Source organism: Anomaloglossus baeobatrachus, chromosome 7, assembly GCF_048569485.1.
Source record: "Anomaloglossus baeobatrachus isolate aAnoBae1 chromosome 7, aAnoBae1.hap1, whole genome shotgun sequence".
NCBI classification, from domain to species: Eukaryota; Metazoa; Chordata; class Amphibia; order Anura; family Aromobatidae; genus Anomaloglossus; species Anomaloglossus baeobatrachus.
This window is the reverse complement of record NC_134359.1, coordinates 121481456-121501026: the sequence shown is the minus strand read 5'-3', so window position 1 is coordinate 121501026 and position 19571 is coordinate 121481456. Positions and strand designations below refer to the sequence as shown.

Genomic DNA, 19571 nt, shown 5'->3' with positions numbered 1-19571 from the left:
CACAAAGTACAATATATCACAAAAAAACAATCTCAGAATCACTTTTAATCCGTTGAAGCTTTCCAGAGTTATTACATCATAAAGTGACACTGGTCAGAATTGGAAAAAATGTCGGGTCATGAAGGTGAAACCAGCCTTACGGGAGAACGAGTTAATGCTTCAGCCTAAGTATCAGCTTTCATATTGTTGTTCCTTTAATTGAGAAATGTCCAGGATTCTTCTGCCAATAGAAAAAAGGGGGAGGCATGGAGCTGTTTTGCTTTATTGGCTTAGTTTCTGAAACTTCTAGTTGACTTCAGACACTCAGAAAACTCTGAAAACATGACAAACCCTGCTGAATCCGACCAACTACTCTTCTATGTGAATGGAAGGAAGGTAAGCTGCGGATCCTACTACATGGAAGGGTATTGCCTCTCTGTATATAAATATGCACTGTTCATTTAGTTGTGAAATCAAAATTAGTTACTGATCTACAATAAGAATCCATATGTTATGTACTATAATGATTATACAGGTAGCCCATAAGACGTTCCTGTATTAGACTACATTCAGACAACCGCTTTATGTGTGCATTTGTGTGCTCTTACTCCTGTTGTAAGGGCTGGTCCGCCCATAGGTCTAAGGACCCCAACTGAAAGCTTCTCATAGATCCGCCATTAATTCTTAGACCCACGGTTGGAATGAGACTTGCAAATGGTAGGCAAAGTGCTAGTGCTGAACAGCTATTTTCCCTTTGAACCAATGGTCTGTGTTGAAACAAATCACAGCAAGCACTTTTCTGATCTGTGTTATGGAGAACAATGCAGGAGATGGAAGGCAGCTCTTAGGCTATGTTCACACACTGCATCTTTTACTGTGTTTTAGTGCATTTTTGAGGTCACAAAGAAGAACCTAAATGCATTTCCTTCCCAGCAAAGTCTATGAGATTTCTATTTTGCTGTCTACACAGTGCATCTTTTTTTGGCTGTATCTTGGCTGCGATTTTGAAGATGCAGCATGTCAATTCTTTTGCATTTTTCCAACGTTTTTGAGTGTTTCCAGTCAATAGATTTGACTTAAAAAAAACGCACTGGGCAAAATGTGGTAAAAACGTGTCACAAACGCTTAAAAATGCATGCTTTTTTATGCGTTTTTGCCGCAGGTGCTTTATTGTGCTTTTTTGGGGGGCCAAAAATGCGGCATCTTTGTGGTTAGAAAAGACACAGTGTGTGAACAGAGCCTTATACCTACGAACAATCACACATGGAGACTAGCTTATTGCCCAGAGAACATCACATTCCGATCTTTCACCAGTCATAAAACGTTTGAATAAAACTTCATTTTTATCATATTTTATTACAACTGGTAATAAATGCACATTATATATGGCTCTTAAAAATTGAGTCCCTAGCCGGTCCTTAAAGGGGTTAGCCACTACTTGGACAATTCCTTCTCATTCCCCATGTTGGCCCCCAGAAAAATAACAAAGCCTATACTCACCTATGGTGCCATCGCGGTCCAGAGATGTTAGAACTCGCGTTCCCGGGGCCTACGGGACATTGTTATGACCCACGAGCCCCACGATCAATCAGCGCCAACTTCATTCTCACTGCCTTTCTACAGTTAAGTAATTGTAGTGCTGTCGTCCCTGCATTATCCAGCCTGTCTCCATAAGAGACGCCGACTTATCACCACGGCTGAGTTGTGTCCTGCCTTGCTGACGTCCACGTGCTTCTCTGCTCCCTCCTCCTACCGAGGTCTGTGCACACCACACAGGTCCAGCAGGTATGCGCTTAGGGTGCGTGTGCACACACTTGCCCTGCAGTGCGCTATTTCCCGGAAATGCCTTTCAGCGTATGGTTAAGAGGCACTAGGTATTTAAGGCATCCTCTCACTAGGGGCGGTGCCCGTGCAATGCCTCTAGTTAGTCAGTCTTCCAGTCTGCTTGCTAGTTGACTTGCCACGTCCCGTGCTCCTGTTCTGTTTCTTGTTCCTGAGTCTGCCTTCCCATACATATATGCCTTCCCATTCAGTCCCGATCATCACCCTGAGAGTGGTACCTGGCATCTGTCTCGCGGCAGGTGCTTAGTTAAGCCCCTCCCACTAAAGGTTAAGCTCGGGTCCCCCTCTGTGGTCCAGTGAGTCCACACACAACAACACCAGCGATGAGCTTTACAGTAATTAACTATTACTATGCAATCAATCAGGGGTTTAGGGGGACCCAAAGAGTGATCAGCGTACAGACCTGGCACTGTCAAAGATGTGGTACGACCTGCATGCTAGCGGTGAGAGACAGACCGAGAGAGAAGACCTGTGTGCTGGCAAGAGCATGGGAATTGACCTGAACCCACGCGTTTCGCTGCGATGCAGTTTCGTCAGGGGAAGTGACATCAGCATTAGGGCAGTCGGTATAAATAAGCATGTTGATTAGCTTGTTGTATAACCGTGTGTCGGTACCAGCCCTGAAAAGTAAGTAATTGGGAGCATTGATAAAGTTGAGACAGAAAATAAAAAGCAGAATACAGACATATCCCAGCATAATGGGCTGAACCATGATGGAATTTAACCTCATAATGTGTGTAAACATACAAACCATGGTGTTAAAACAACGAATATTTAGAGGAAGAAGCGCATGTTTGTTAAGAAATGGAACATAATGAGAAAACCCCAATATCTTATCACAGAGACATAAGAGGGTGATCAAAAAGTGGCAATTGGTGCTGAGTCTGGGGGACGCAACCTGTGATGGGCGCATCAACCTCCCAAGAATAATTAGAATAGTCAATACACAGCAGCAATGTGCCTCAGTGCCATGAAAAAAAAAGGGCCCAGGAAACGCGAGTTCTGACATTGCTGGAACAGAAGCGGAGTTTAGGTTTTGTTATTTTTATGGGGACGAACATGGGGAATGAGAACGGGCTTGTGGAAGTAGTGTACAACACCTTGAAAGGGGTTTACTCAAGAACAAAGTTCATTTTAATCAATAGATCATGGAATAATAATAATTTCCACAATTGGATGTGATTAAGAAAATGTCCCTGTGCTGAGATAATCTTATATATGTGTCCCTGCTGTGTACTGTGTAATGGCCGTGTCTGACCATACAGGGACATGGCTTGATCATACCACATCTCCTGGGCCAGGAAGGAAGCATAAATGTATACTGACAGGACAGCATGAGGTCGCAAATTCTTTTTTCTTCGAGGTAAAAGATTGCTTAAAAACAGGCAGGGAAATGTTTTACCTCATAAAAAGAAACAGCTGATCCCTTGCTGTAATTTCTGTATTCTCTCTTTTTCTTCCTCCCGTGCCCAGGAGTTTTAGTATCATCAGACCATGTCCCTGTATGGTCAGACACGGCTATTACACAGTACACAGTACAAAGCAGGGGCACATATATAAGATTATCTGAGCACAGGAACAGTTTTATTAAACACATCCAATTGTGGAAATTATTTTTATTCCAAGATTTATTGGTTAAAATCAACTTTGTTCTTGTGAAATAATGAATCATTTAGAGAACCATTAGCACTCCAGTCTCTAACCCTGCTAATCAGTTTATTTAAGTAATTAATGCATTGATATAACTATGAATATACTTATGTGGTGCTCCTATAATGCCCACCAACACTTATAACAGGAGCAGAAGTACAAATTACAAAGCCTAACCTACATGCCCCCTGCCCCGTGACATGTTTCGCCGTGCCATGGCATTTTCAAGGAGTTTAGGTGCAATTATATGGGACACCTTTACTGTATGTCATTTATAGCATCCAACATATGGGGCCAATCTAATGTCCTTTTAAGTTCTTGTTAGCTTTCTAAATAACCAATGGGAGATCGTTTCTCTATGGTCTGGTATTGGTCATGTGTATTCTGTTCACAGTATCCTCCTCGGTCAACCATGCCAAGTCACCCCATCGTGCATGGCAGATGGACTCAGTCTCTCTATCTTCTATTATATGCCCACAGTGCTTTGAAGGACCTGTGAATCTCCACAGCTGATGAGTATTGAAAGTTATAAATGACGCTAAGTGAGAGTATATCATGCTATAGCTCATGAACCCCATGAAAACGCCAATCCACAGCGAAACATGTTGGGAGTGGGTGCAGGTAGTTTAAGTTTCATAATTAGCTCTGCTGCACCTATATTATAACTGGCGGTAATCACAGCAGGAAGCACCTAAGTGTATTCACAGTTATATTGATGCATTCACACATCTTGTGGGTGGTGAAATATTTGCACTTGATGTTCTTTGGACAATAATTTGGTATATGTGCATCATATCACCATCTTTAGGTTCACAATTTGATTCTCACGTAGAGACAATCTCGTTCACAATTTGCAGACATGACTTGCCCAATTTTAAAAATTAGACATGGAACATCAGTTCAGCACATCCATAATATCCAAACTTTAGACTTTATTGAAACATTTTAATTAAAAATAGATATAGAGCCATCCTATGAAATGCTTGTCCAATTTCTAACTAAAAGAGCTTTTTTATCATAGCTGTGATCAGAAAACATTTATAGTTTGATAAACATCACAAGTTAGTTTTTCATAAAATCATAAAATGTCTCTTTGTTTATTTTCAATCAATTTGTTTTAATAAAATCTGGAACTCATGGATGCACTGGACTGACATTCTGTATAATAAGCCTGACTTAGAACTCACTTTTCCAGGATTACAAACAACCATTTAAAGGAATTGGTTGAACACTCTATGATCGTTTTTGTGACTGCAAATGGGTATTTTTGGTCAGTGTGCTCTCCATGTGAGTACGAGCTGCACATGGATAAAACATTGATCAGTGTTAGTCAATGTTCAAGGGCGCAGCAGCAGTTTTCCACAAGAACCTTTAGAATGTGACATGAACACGGAGCTATATACGCACCAGTCACATTTGCAATTTGCCTGTTATGGGGATGAGATGGCTGGACAGGGACTCCTAGGCAGGCCCTCAGACTAGGGAACTTGCACTGTCCCTTAGCTCAGAGGTACGCTTGATGGTAGCGAGGTCTGAGTCGCCAGCGTCACCCTAACTCCTGTCCTAGCCCTGTTTTAACTTCCTCTCCCTTCCCCAGGAGTAGGCTGGGACCATAGTCACAAACCCCATGACTAAACACAGACAGGGGAAAAACCAATACTTATACACATGACAACCAAACAGAAAGGAGCGATAATACGTACACAAGGAAAAATAATGTAAAAGGGAGGAAGTAAACTAACAACCGGGAAACCTCCACACCACACAGTATAGCACACCACAGATCACCAAAGACTAGATCACCACTATAAGACCAGAATCACTGCACAAGCGAGGGCTATTATCGGAACTGAGCCCCTGGATCCAGTACCTTTATATAGGAAGGAGACGACTGTGATTGGTAATTAGCAACCTGAGCTCCTAGCAGAGTTCCCCAGGTCAAAAGGAATTTACTCCTGCAGGACTGAGGAATAGTGGACATGAAACAGCCGATGCCCAGCCTGGCTGAACAACTAGGAGACATCAGGTTTAGTGATGGGTGGACCCGTACTATAAAAGTACGGATCTGCACAGTTTCAAAAGTATTTTGGCCTGGACCCAGAGCTCTCAGGGAATTCGGTCTAATGATCCGAATCCGGCAACTCGGGAAATAAAAACAAATAAAGGAAAAATAAAGAAAATAATAATCAAGCAAGCGCGTTATACTTACCGAGTCTCTAGCGCGGCTGTAACTGCTTCCAGGCCATTCACTCTTCTTCCAAGGCTGCTCATTATTGTTCAACCATATTCACTGCTTCCCCCGCCCACCGGCAGGCAAGGTATCTGATTGGTTGCAGTCAGACGCTCCCCCAGTCTGCGTGAGAGCGTCTGACTACTTGCAATCACAGACTCTGTCTGTGGGTCCCTATCGTGGTGTAAAACTAAATAAATAAAAAAAAATTGGTGTAAGGTCCCCTATATTATGATACCCAGCACAGATAAATATTACAAAATTTGTTTAAGGAAAACCCATGCCTAAAGACAGAAAATGAATAAAAGAATACAATTCAATTATCCCTGCATGTGGGGGTTAGGAGTAGAGTTGAGCGCGGTTCGCGGTTTGAGGTTCTCCAGTTTGCGGTTCGAGTGATTTTGGGGGCTGTTCTAGATCGAACTAGAACTCGAGCTTTTTGCTACAGCTCGATAGTTCTAGATACGTTCGAGAACGGTTCTAGCAGCAAAAAGACAAGCTAATTACTAGCTGGCTTTCCGCTGTAATAGTGTAAGTCACTCTGTGACTCACACTATTATGAAATTTCAGCGTATAGTGTGCGGGAACAGCGCATTCAGATCACTGCTGTTTGGATAATGGCGATCGCCAGTTTTTTTTTTTTCCTTGTCTTCCCTCCCTAAGCGCGCGCGTGTAGTGGGGCGGGCCAGCATGTCAGCCAATCCCAGACACACACACAGCTAAGTGGACTTTTAGCCAGAGTAGCAACGGCATGTATGATAGGATGTCCATGTCACATGTCCATGCATTATAAAAACGGACATTTTCCTCCAGCACGCCATTATCTGCCTTCTGCGTCTTGGTGTCAGTCACCGCTGGCGTAGCTCCTGTCTCCGATACTGCTGTGTACGCTCTATACACAGCGCTATACAGAATAGGGATAGAAGTTTCTATTAGTCCTTGTAAGGGCTATTACCGGCAGGGTCAGAGCCATAGGTGACAGTCAGGTCTGTGAAAACAGATTTTAACAGCTACACAAGATGACAGCGTCTGTGTAGCTAAGGTCAGGGATTTCCTCGCTGCATTTCCCCATTAGGAGGGATAGAAAGGGAGGCTTCCTTTCCTCTACCCAGACCCACAACCCTGCCACTGTACCCTCCTGCCCTTTGCACACTCAAACTCATTGTTACAAAGCCATTATACTAGCAAACACTGAGTAAACTTAGTGGCATCCTAAAAGTGGCTGTTGGACTTCCATTAGTGTCCCACTGGTGCAAACCTATATGCAGCACCTCTGCATTGCACACTCAAACTCATTGTTACTAAGCCATTATACTAGCAAACTATGCTGCCAGTTTAAGGGCCGTAGTTGCATTGTCAGGGATAGTTATTGTTGTTTATTCTGCTGTTAATAAAGATAGACCACCGCTGCAATCTACACCACCTCTCAATTTTTACTACCACATTATAAGTGCACAATCTTGCCGCAATCAAAATGAGTGGCAAAATGACAGATGCTGGTGGAAAGGGGAAGAGGCGTGTTGGAAAAGGAAAAAAGGTTTTGTCCGTGGGGAAGGTGGCAAAGCTCCATTAATATCTGCTGAAGATAGACCATCTTCCAGCAAAAGTAAGATGTCTACTACTTACCGTGGACAATCCGATGTGCTCCCTTTTTTACGGACACGAACAACTGGAACAAAGGTAGATGATGGCCAAAAAAAAAATGCTTGAATGGATCTCAAGTGGTCCAACAAGTGCCCTCTCCTCCACCTCAACTACCGCATCCAAAAAACACCAGTCCTCTGAGTTGTCATCCCAATCACACTTGCTTTCTCCCAGCTCTGAAGTCTCCATCCGCCCTGCACAGTATGGTGGAACTGAGATGGCTGAGTCTGCAGAGCTGTTCAGTCACACTATAGCCTGGGAATCAGAGGTCTGCTCCCAATCTACAGTGAGTACAGACCAGGAAATGGTCTGCAGTGATGCCCAGAACCTTTGTGACTCAGATTCAGGCCGTGATGACCAAGTTTCTGAGCATAATGTTGACCCTTTGTCACAAACTGAAACACCTGTTGTAATAGACAATGAGGAACATACTGATGACGATGAGACGCAGATACCAGATTGGGATGACAACTTAAATATTCGGTCAGGGCAAGAAGAGGCTCGGTCTGAGGGTGAGGGGAGTGCAAACACAACAATTGATGAGGAAGTTCTAGATCCCACCTACTGTCAACCCACAGTCAGGCCCTCGAGGAGGTCAACAGAGACGGTGGAGGAGGATGCAACTGACGACGAAGTTACCTTGCGCCTTCCTGGACAGAGTCTGAGTACTGGTAGCATGTCTACAACTGCATCCTCAGCCACCACTGTGCCTCTGAGCACTAGTCGGGGTGGATCAGCAGGTCGCATGCCCTCTAAGCCTTGACTAGCCTGGTCCTTTTTTGACATAGCAAAATATCGGCCAAATTATGTGATCTGTAAAATTTGTCGTGATTCTGTTAGTAGAGGGCAAAACCTCAGCAGTTTGACAACTTCTTCCATGAATCGTCACATGAATAAATATCATATGTCCGAGTGGGAAGCTCACCGTGCTGCAATGCGGCCTAGCGGAGCGAACCATCCACCGCCTGCCCCTTCCAGTGCATCCGCGCGCTCTTCATCTTCTAGGACTGTGGGGACAGCTGTCGCACCTGGTTTTCCACGCACAACTTCCACCACTGTAACCGCAACAGGCAGTTTGCTTGGTAGGTTGTCAGTTGGTTTGGAAGGGGAAACAAGTGCGTGTGTACAGCTCTCTCAGACATCGATAGCACCAACGTTGGATGAAGGCAACATCATGTCTACGCCTGCACTTTCCTCACAAACCTGCATTTTTCCAGGGACACCCTACTCAACACCGTCTACACACAGCAGCGAGATCTCTGTCCCTCAGATGTGGACAAATAAAAGGCCATTTCCTGCGACCCATGACAAAGCTAAGAGGTTGACTTTATCCCTCTGTAAGCTTTGGCTACCGAAATGCTGCCTTTCTGCCTGGTGGACACACAGGATTTTAGAGACCTTATGTCTGTCGCTGTGCCCCAGTACCAGATGCCCAGTCGCCACTACTCTAAGAAAGGTGTGCCCGCGCTACACCAGCATGTCGCACACAACATCACCGCTTCCTTGAGAAACTCTGTGTGTGAACGGGTGCATTTCACCACCGATACTTGGACCAGTAAGCATGGACAGGGACGTTACATGTCGCTGACTGGGCACTGGGTAACTATGGTGATAGATGGTGAAGGGTCTGCTGCACAAGTCTTGCCGTCCCCACGACTTGTGTGTCAATCCTCTGTCTGCCCAAGTTCCGCCACTGCTTCTGCCTCCTCCACCTCATCTGGATCCTCCACCTCCGCCCCAAGCCTGCCTGGTCAGGCCACCAGCGTTCTCACTGCGCAGAAGGAATCACGCACCCCTCATTACTATGCTAGCAGCAGAGCGCAACGGCATCAGGCGGTCTTTAGCTTGACATGTCTTGGAAATAGGAGTCACACAGCGGATGAGTTGTGGGCAGCTCTGGAGACTGAGTTTAATAAATGGTTGTCTCCACTCAACCTGCAGCCTGGTAAGGCCGTGCGCGACAATTCTGCAAACCTGGGTGTGGCCCTTAGCCTGGGCAAGGTGACACACGTGCCTTGTATGGCTCACGTGTTGAACCTTGTTGTCCAGCAATTTTTAACACACTATCCCCGCCTAGATGGCCTTCTGAACAGGGCACGAAAACTGTCTGCTCACTTCCGCCGTTCAACCACCGCTGCTGAGCGACTTGCATCGCTCCAGAAGTCTTTCGGCCTGCCGGTTCATCGCCTGAAATGCGATGTGGCGACACGCTGGAATTCGACTCTCCACATGTTACAGCGACTGTGGCAGCACCGCCGAGCCCTGGTTCAATACGTCATGACGTATAGCCCGGGCCAACGAGATGCAGAGGTGGGGAAGATCACCCTGATGGAGTGGTCTCAGATCAAGGACCTATGCACCCTTCTGCACAGTTTTGACATGGCGACGAATATGTTTAGCGCTGACAATGCCATTATCAGCATGACAATTCCAGTCATTTACATGCTGGAGCACACGCTAAACACTATTCGGAGTCAGGGGGTGGGACAACAGGAAGGGGAGGAACTACAGGAGGATTCATATGCGCAAGACACAACAACATCACCAAGGTCCAGACGTTCATCATCACCAACGCGGCAGGCATGGGATCATGGGGGACAGGGATCAACAAGGGCACATGGTAGCAGGCGAAATGTTAAGGAAGGTGCAGGAGAACATGAAGAAATGGAGGTCGAACTGTCCATGGATATGGAAGACTCAGCGGATGAGGGAGACCTTGGTCAAATTTCAGTTGAAAGAGGTTGGGGGGAGATGTCAGAGGAAGAAAGAATGGTTAGCACCTCTATGCCACAAACACAGCGTGGACTTGGTCCGCATGGCTGCGCAAGACACATGAGTGCCTTCTTGCTGCACTACCTCCAACATGACCCTCGTATTTTCAAAATTAGAAGTAATGATGACTACTGGCTTGCCACACTATTAGATCCCCGGTACAAGTCCAAATTTTGTGACATAATTCCAGTCATAGAAAGGGTGTAACAGGGTTACTGGTCCTATAGTCGATGGGAGGTATGTGTCGCAGAGATGGTTATCCTCTGTAATGTAAGCCCGGGAGTAAGCTCCAGTACATATAGTGCTGGGAGAATATTAGGAGAATATTAGGGCCGGGTTTTACGAGCAGCCGGAGAGATGGGTGGGTCTGGCTGCTCACATACCTCCACTTCTGGGTCTGGTTGTGGATATAAAAGGAGACCAAGAGTCTCATAGGTTGTCTGTGTTTGGGGATTGCTGGACTCTAACAGAGAGGAGCTCTGTGTGAAAGTGGACTGTTTATGCCGAGCGGGCACGCCCACAGTGACACGGACTTATTGGGGTTTTTTTTTTGTTGTTTTTTACCTTTGTGGCCGAAAAGGCTTGCTTTATGTTTCTGCTGAAGCAGGTTATGAGACTTTTAAAATAAACCTGCTGGACTTTTCTAATGAAACCGTTCCTGTCCTCACCTTAACACGCAGCCAAGTGAGTAGCCTTGTTACATTTGGTGTTGGTCTGCGGGCAACGTTCCCAGGAACAACGTGTGATGGCGGCAGGAGCAATATATGTCCTGGGTGAAGGCAGCTGTGAGTGGCAAGGCTGATTCACCCAAGATGGAGGACGTGATTAAACACCTGGTGCATGCTCAGCAGCAACAACAACAAGCCCAGTAGGAAACCAATAGTCTGTTACAACAGTTGCAGCAGCAGCGAGAGGAACAGCAGCAGCAGATTAAACTTCTTGCAGAGGCGATATGTGGTCCGAGAACTGATCCAACCCAGAGACCAGGTGAGGACTCATGCATCCGGAAAGCGGTAAGGAATGCGATGCAGAAAATGACCCCTGGGGGTGACATAGAGGCCTTTTTAACGGTGTTCGAGAGAATTGCCGAGCGTGAGAAACTTCCGCAAGTACTGTGGGCGGAGGTGCTGGCGCCATACTTAACAGGGGAGCCGCAGAAGGCATACTATGACTTGGCCCAACAAAATGCGCAAGAATATGTAAGATTAAAAACTGAAATCTTGGCTCGCCTGGGGGTGATAATGACTGTCAGGGCCCAACGGGTCCATCGCTGGGCGTATCACCGTGACAAACCGCCCCGCTCCCAGATGTTTGACTTAGTACACTTGGTCCAGAAATGGTTGATGCCAGAGACCTCTACCCCAGCACAGATGGTGGAGCGAGTGGTAATGGATCGGTTCGTGCACTCCCTTCCGAGACCGATACAGACATGGGTTGCCCAGGGTGATCCCCAGAATGCTGACGACCTGGTCGGTTTGGTTCAGCTATACCAGGTGGTAGAGGGGTCGTTGGGGAAGCCACAGAACTCACCCTCTACATACTGGGGTTCCCAACAGGGGGTGGATACCCACAAAGGGGCGGGACGTTCAAGAGCAAAGGGGGCGCCGGAGCTAGTACCGAAGGTTTCAACTGGGGACATAATTTGCTTTAGATGCCATGGCCCAGGTCATATTGCTGCCCGTTGTCCCCTGACCACCGAACAGATGGAATGTAACTTAGGTCGGCGGTGCTCCTATTACGCATATCCGGCCTGCAGTGTAGACTGTCCCTCCAGTGAGGGGCCACAAGCATGTCCCGTAAAGATAGACGGGGTGCGAATGACTGGTCTATTAGACTCGGGGAGTTTGGTGACCCTGATAAGGGCCACACCCCCGCTGAACTTGATCCCAGGAAAGAGGAGTGGAGTCCGCTGTATCCACGGGGATGCGAAAGACTATCCTGTGGCCAGAGTGAGTATTGAGACGATGCAAGGTTCTGATTCCCACGAAGTGGGCGTGGTCCCAGACTTGTTGCACCCCATTATCCTTGGTCGAGACTTTTCCTTATTTTGGGACTTGTGGGGGAAGGGGGACGTGACCGGAGGCTCAGAGCAAAGCCAGATCGCTCCCAACGAAGCCCCACCACAGCCGGTGTCTGACTGTTTCCCTTTGTGTGTGCTTGTGGGTGATGAGGAGGAGACAACGTCTCCTGAACCAGATGTTCCTGAGTTAGGGGTGAGCATAGAAAACTTTGGGTCTGCCCAGCATAGGGACCTAGTTCTGAGGGAAGCATTCAATAGTGTAACAGTCATAAATGGCATAGCTCAGGAGCCTGGAGCTGACACTAGATATCCATATTTCATGATGGGCGGGGATTTGTTGTACCGGGTCACAAAGATAGGAGAGGAAACAATTGAGCAGCTGCTAGTCCCAGGGCCCTATAGGTGGAAAGTGTTGGACTTAGCCCATTCACATATCTTGGGTGGCCACCTGGGCATAGATAAAACGCAAGAAAGGATTACTAGAAGGTTTTTCTGGCCCGGATATTACCGTGAGATCAGGGAGTATTGCAGGTCCTGTCCCACCTGCCAGCTAACCGCTCCAACTTCTCATTTCCGCAGTCCCCTAGTGCCGTTACCCATCATAGAAGTTCCGTTTGACAGAATTGCCATGGACTTGGTAGGTCCTCTTGTCAAGTCTGCTCGTGGGCACCAATATATATTGGTGGTCCTCGATTATGCAACACGCTACCCGGAAGCAGTGCCCCTGAGAAACTCGTCGGCCAAAAGTATAGCCCGTGAGTTTGTTCACATCTTTGCCCGGACAGGGCTACCAAAGGAGGTCCTGACTGACCAAGGGACCCCTTTCATGAGCAAGGTGATGCGGGAGTTGTTTAAAATCCTGCAGATTAATCAATTGAAGACGTCGGTTTACCATTCGCAGACGGATGGTCTAGTGGAAAGGTTTAACAAGACATTAAAGAATATGCTCAAAAAGGTAATTGAGAAGGATGGCCGCGACTGGGACTGCCTGCTACCGTATTTACTATTTTCTATCCGGGAGGTTCCACAGGCCTCTACTGGCTTCTCTCCATTTGAACTCCTGTATGGCCGACACCCCCGGGGATTCTTAGATGTAGCCAAGGAGACCTGGGAAGCCGAAGTGACCCCCTACCGAAGCGTCATTGAACACGTCGCCCAGATGCAGGAGACTATGGCTAAGGTAATGCCCATCGTAAAAGAGCACCTCCTCAAGGCACAAGAAGCTCAAGCAAGGATCTACAATCGGTTTGCCAGAGTGAGACAATTCAGCCCCGGAGACAGGGTACTCGTGCTGATTCCGACAGTGGAGAGTAAGTTTCTGGCCAAATGGCAGGGCCCATATGAAATAGTAGAAAAACTGGGAGAAGTGAACTACAAAGTACATCAACCCGGGAAGCGGAAACCCTATCAAATCTACCACATCAACCTTATCAAGCCATGGCAAGACAGGGAATCCCGGGAAACCTCATGTTTGGTGGCCAAGCTAGAAGATAACATTGAAGATGTAATCGTGGCAGAGTCGCTGTCGAAAGCCCAAAAACAGCAATGTCGAGAGTTACTTCAGCAGAACAGAGACCTGTTCTCAGACCTACCTGGATGTACCCAGGTAATAGAACATGAGGTTCTGACGGAACCCCACGAGTGGGTGAACATAAAACCCTATAGAATTCCTGAGGCTCGGCGAGAGGCGATCTCCAAAGAGGTGAAACGAATGCTGAAACTAGGAGTCATCGAGGAGTCCAAGAGTGGTTGGTCCAGTCCAATTGTCCTTGTGCCGAAGCCAGATGGGGAATGGAGATTTTGTAACGATTATCGGAAACTGAACGAAGTCTCCAAGTTTGATGCATATCCGATGCCTCGTGTTGACGAGCTGATTGAGAGGTTGGGCCCGGCACGGTATATAACCACCCTGGATCTGACAAAAGGATATTGGCAAATTCCCATGTCACAAAATGCCAAAGAGAAGACAGCCTTCTCTACGCCTGACGGATGCTTCCAATACACCCGGATGCCGTTTGGACTGCAGGGAGCCCCGGACACCTTTCAGAGGGCCATGGACCAGATCTTGGCACCCCATAAGGATTACGCAGCGGCATATTTGGACGACATTGTGATCTTTAGCCCTGATTGGGGAAGCCATCTGGGAAAGGTCCAGGCGGTGTTTGATGCACTGAGGAAGGCGGGGTTTTCTATAAATCCGAAAAAGTGTGCCATGGGAAAAGAAGAGGCCAAGTATCTAGGCTATGTGGTAGGTAGAGGTGTAATTAAACCCCAAATCAACAAAGTGGATGCAATCCAGAACTGGCCAAGACCGCTTTCGAAAAAGCAGGTCAGGGCCTTTCTAGGAATCGTAGGGTACTATAGAAGATTTATACCCAACTTTGCCATGGTAGCTGCACCTCTGACTGACCTCCTTAAGGGGACGAAATCAGCTATGGCCAAGTGGACCTCAGAGGCGGAAACGGCATTCCAGGAATTGAAAGTAGTTTTGTGTAAACAACCGGTCCTAGTGGCACCCGACTTCAAGAGGGAGTTCGTGGTCCAGACGGATGCCTCAGAAGTTGGATTGGGAGCGGTCCTGTCTCAGTAATTACACGGAGAAGAACATCCCATTCTTTACCTGAGTAGAAAACTGTCGCCTTGTGAGAAGAATTATTCTATCGTAGAAAAAGAATGTTTAGTCATAAAGTGGGCGGTGGACACCTTACGATACTACCTGCTGGGTAGGCAGTTTCGGCTGATCTCGGATCATGCCCCGCTCAGGTGGATGAGGGAGAAAAAGGGTAGGAATGCCAGAGTTACTCGTTGGTTTCTAGCCCTAGAGGATTATAGCTTTCATGTTGAACATAGAGCTGGGCGGCTGCATGGTAATGCTGATGCCCTATCGAGACTGCCTTGTCTAGTGGTAGAAGGTGCCAAGCCCCACTGCTTTGGGCAGAGGGGGGAGGTGTGTAACAGGGTTACTGGTCCTATAGTCGATGGGAGGTATGTGTCGCAGAGATGGTTATCCTCTGTAATGTAAGCCCGGGAGTAAGCTCCAGTACATGTAGTGCTGGGAGAATATTAGGAGAATATTAGGGCCAGGTTTTACGAGCAGCCGGAGAGATGGGTGGGTCTGGCTGCTCACATACCTCCACTTCTGGGTCTGGTTGTGGATATAAAAGGAGACCAGGAGTCTCATAGGGTGTCTGTGTTTGGGGATTGCTGGACTCTAACAGAGAGGAGCTCTGTGTGAAAGTGGACTGTTTATGCCGAGCGGGCACGCCCACAGTGACACGGACTTATTGGGGTTTTTTTTTTTGTTGTTTTATACCTTTGTGGCCTAAAAGGCTTGCTTTATGTTTCTGCTGAAGCAGGTTATGAGACTTTTAAAATAAACCTGCTGGACTTTTCTAATGAAACTGTTCCTGTCCTTACCTCAACACGCAGCCAAGTGAGTAGCCTTGTTACAAGGGACACACGTATGCAGGAGTATCAGCAGAAGCTGTTACTCGATCTTAGCTCGGCTTTTCCACCAAACAACCATGCAGGTGCAGGGAGTGATTCTCCCAGTTGTAACTTGACAAACATGGGAAGGTCTCGTCATCTTCAACAGTCTACCCGTACCAGTAGCACCGTATCTGGTGCTAATAACAGCAATTTTATTGAATCTTTTCATAATTTTTTTAGACCCTCCTTTGCAAGGCCACCAGAGACAACAAGTCTGACACATAGTCAACGGCTGGAGAGGATGATACAGGAGTATCTCTAAATGAACATCGATGCCATGACTTTGCAAATGGAGCCTTGCTCATTTTGGGCTTCAAATCTTGAAAAATGGCCAGAGCTCTCCACTTACGCCTTGGAGATTTTGTTGTGTCCAGCTACCAGCGTTGTCTCTGAACGTGTCTTCAGTGCTGCTGGGTGTGTGCTGACAGATAAGCGCACGCGTCTGTCCAGTGACAATGTGGGCAGACTAACGTTCATCAAAATGAACAAGTCATGGATCCACAAGGAATTTACTACCCCTGTGTCATCCTGGGGAGAGTAAATGCTTGTGTATTTTGAATGTGCTTGATGCAAATCTAGCTGTGAAGTGTACAACTAGGGCACAAGTGCTGCCACTGATGGGGTGTCTGTGTGGCCCAATTTTTGGAAAAAAGGGAGACTCTTCTTGGAGTAACCCTTGCTGTGTTTTTAAAAATGATCCAAGATGCACAGCGCTGGGATCAGGAAAGACTTTGCTACCTACCCCGGTGTCATCCTGGGGACGGTTAAGTATGGCGTATTTTTGAATGTGCTTGATGCAAATCTAGCTGTCAAGTGTACAACTGGGGCACAAGTGCTGCCACTGAAGGGGTGGGTGTGTGTGTGGCCCAATTTTTGGAAAAAAGGGGGACTCCGCTTGGAGTCACCTTGCGGTGTTTTACATGATTTTAGAAGGGCGTGCCATGCCTATATCTGTGTCTCATCCTCTTTTTCCTTGTCCAGCTCTTTTGTTTTCGCATGAGTATATGTCCTTGTCACTTTCCCATGTGTTTGTGTTGTGTTGTGAGTTGTTTGTCACCTTTTGGACACCTTTGAGGGTGTTTTCTAGGTGTTTTTATGTGTTTGTGATTGCCTGCCATTGTTTCCTACGCGGTTCGAGTTCGGTTCGTCGAACGTTCACCGAACCGAACTCGAGCCGAACCGCGACCGGTTCGCTCATCTCTAGTTAGGAGGACCAATAGGACCATTCGGGGTTGGACATCAAACCAAAAGTAGGAGCTCAACAAAAGGTCAATAAATAATGCTATCTTTATTAATGATATAAAAATATTTATAATTTCATAAAAAAACACCAACCAATTGGCTGGAATAAATGGGGCGTCACAAAAGAGAAAAGACCTGCATGTGCACAGAAACAGTTTGCAAAATAGAATATAATGTTAGATAATTGCCAAGTGCAAAACAGACAATACAAAAAATGAAAAAATTGATAAACTGTAACAGACTACATAAAGTGTCTCGTGCCAAGAGGTAGTGTGTAATCACTTGTAGTCAATATACTTAAAAGATAAATTTGTCACCATAATATATAACAAATCAAGAAGGCCTGCGGAGACACCATCACATGTTTCTCAACGCTGGCAGGAAACTAGCCAGGTCTTTCACCGGGAAGGAACAACCACGGGAAGGGCAGTCTCCAGTCAAGGAGACCACCTATGCCAAACATGGTATCCATCCACAGACAGCCGTTTCGGGGTATTTGCCCCTCATCAGTGTGGAGTAGGAATCTGGCTAGTGGGACATTGCCTAGTAAAAGACTATGTGAGCAAGGATGGTTGACCTTAGGGAGATCAACATCCACCACTGCGGAGACACCATCACGTGTTTCTCAACGCAGTGATTCTAGAGCAATGCCCCCTGGGAAATATTCAAAGCAAGAAGGCCTGCGGAGACACCATCACATGTTTCTCAACGCTGGCAGGAAACTAGCCAGGTCTTTCACCGGGAAGGAACAACCACGGGAAGGGCAGTCTCCAGTCAAGGAGACCACCTATGCCAAACATGGTATCCATCCACAGACAGCCGTTTCGGGTATTTGGTGTTTCTCAACGCAGTGATTCTAGAGCAATGCCCCCTGGGAAATATTCAAAGCATTGCTCTAGAATCACTGCGTTGAGAAACACGTGATGGTGTCTCCGCAGTGGTGGATGTTGATCTCCCTAAGGTCAACCATCCTTGCTCACATAGTCTTTTACTAGGCAATGTCCCACTAGCCAGATTCCTACTCCACACTGATGAGGGGCAAATACCCCGAAACGGCTGTCTGTGGATGGATACCATGTTTGGCATAGGTGGTCTCCTTGACTGGAGACTGCCCTTCCCGTGGTTGTTCCTTCCCGGTGAAAGACCTGGCTAGTTTCCTGCCAGCGTTGAGAAACATGTGATGGTGTCTCCGCAGGCCTTCTTGCTTTGAATATTTCCCAGGGGGCATTGCTCTAGAATCACTGCGTTGAGAAACACGTGATGGTGTCTCCGCAGTGGTGGATGTTGATCTCCCTAAGGTCAACCATCCTTGCTCACATAGTCTTTTACTAGGCAATGTCCCACTAGCCAGATTCCTACTCCACACTGATGAGGGGCAAATACCCCGAAACGGCTGTCTGTGGATGGATACCATGTTTGGCATAGGTGGTCTCCTTGACTGGAGACTGCCCTTCCCGTGGTTGTTCCTTCCCGGTGAAAGACCTGGCTAGTTTCCTGCCAGCGTTGAGAAACATGTGATGGTGTCTCCGCAGGCCTTCTTGCTTTGAATATTTCCCAGGGGGCATTGCTCTAGAATCACTGCGTTGAGAAACACGTGATGGTGTCTCCGCAGTGGTGGATGTTGATCTCCCTAAGGTCAACCATCCTTGCTCACATAGTCTTTTACTAGGCAATGTCCCACTAGCCAGATTCCTACTCCACACTGATGAGGGGCAAATACCCCGAAACGGCTGTCTGTGGATGGATACCATGTTTGGCATAGGTGGTCTCCTTGACTGGAGACTGCCCTTCCCGTGGTTGTTCCTTCCCGGTGAAAGACCTGGCTAATTTCCTGCCAGCGTTGAGAAACATGTGATGGTGTCTCCGCAGGCCTTCTTGCTTTGAATATTTCCCAGGGGGCATTGCTCTAGAATCACTGCGTTGAGAAACACGTGATGGTGTCTCCGCAGTGGTGGATGTTGATCTCCCTAAGGTCAACCATCCTTGCTCACATAATATATAACAATGATGGGGACCATGGAACCACAAGGTAGTGGTAAAAGGCCTCGGTACACTGTGCACCAGAGACCTAACTACATGTAGCTACAGATAAGTGACCACATGGGGTTGCAGGCATATAATATAATATATGGCTGCTACACAAATCAAGAAAGATGGATAATGGCTGACAACAGGCCAAACAATTGGGTAAATAAGGAAGATACATCAGAATAAAACGTAAATGTTTACCAAAGTCTAGCTAGCAGGAGCACCAGGCCAAAAAATGTGACACCTAGTGCTCCTGCAGGCCTCACATTTTTTGGCCTGGTGCTCCTGCTAGACTTCGGTAAATATTTTCGGTTTATTCTGATGCATCTTCCTTATTTACCCAGTTGTTTGGCCTGTTGTCAGCCATTATTCATCTTTCTTGATTTGTGCAGTAGCCCTATATTATGTTATGTGCGTCCAACCCATGTGGTCACTTACCTGTAACTACATGTAGTTAGGTCTCTGGTGCACAGTGTACCCAGGCCTTCTACCACTACCTTGTGGTTCCATGGTCCCCATCATTGTTATATATTATGGTGACAAATTTATCTTGTACATATATTGACTACAATTGATTACACACTACCTCTTGGCACGAGACACTTTATGTAGTCTGTTACAGTTTTTTTATAAATGTTTTCATTTTTTCTACTTGTACTTTTTGCATATCTATAT

General features: G+C 46.8%; 1 protein-coding gene across 1 annotated transcript in view; it reads left to right on the top strand.

The window, feature by feature from the left end:
* The first annotated feature begins 257 nt into the window (after positions 1–257).
* LOC142245189 (aldehyde oxidase-like) overlaps positions 258–19571 on the top strand; it is a 168506-nt gene continuing 149192 nt past the window's right edge. Inside the window, exon 1 of the mRNA XM_075317644.1 lies at positions 258–375. Coding sequence (XP_075173759.1) covers positions 322–375 — 54 coding nt within the window. The 5' untranslated portion in view covers positions 258–321. The remainder of the gene's footprint in view (positions 376–19571) is intronic.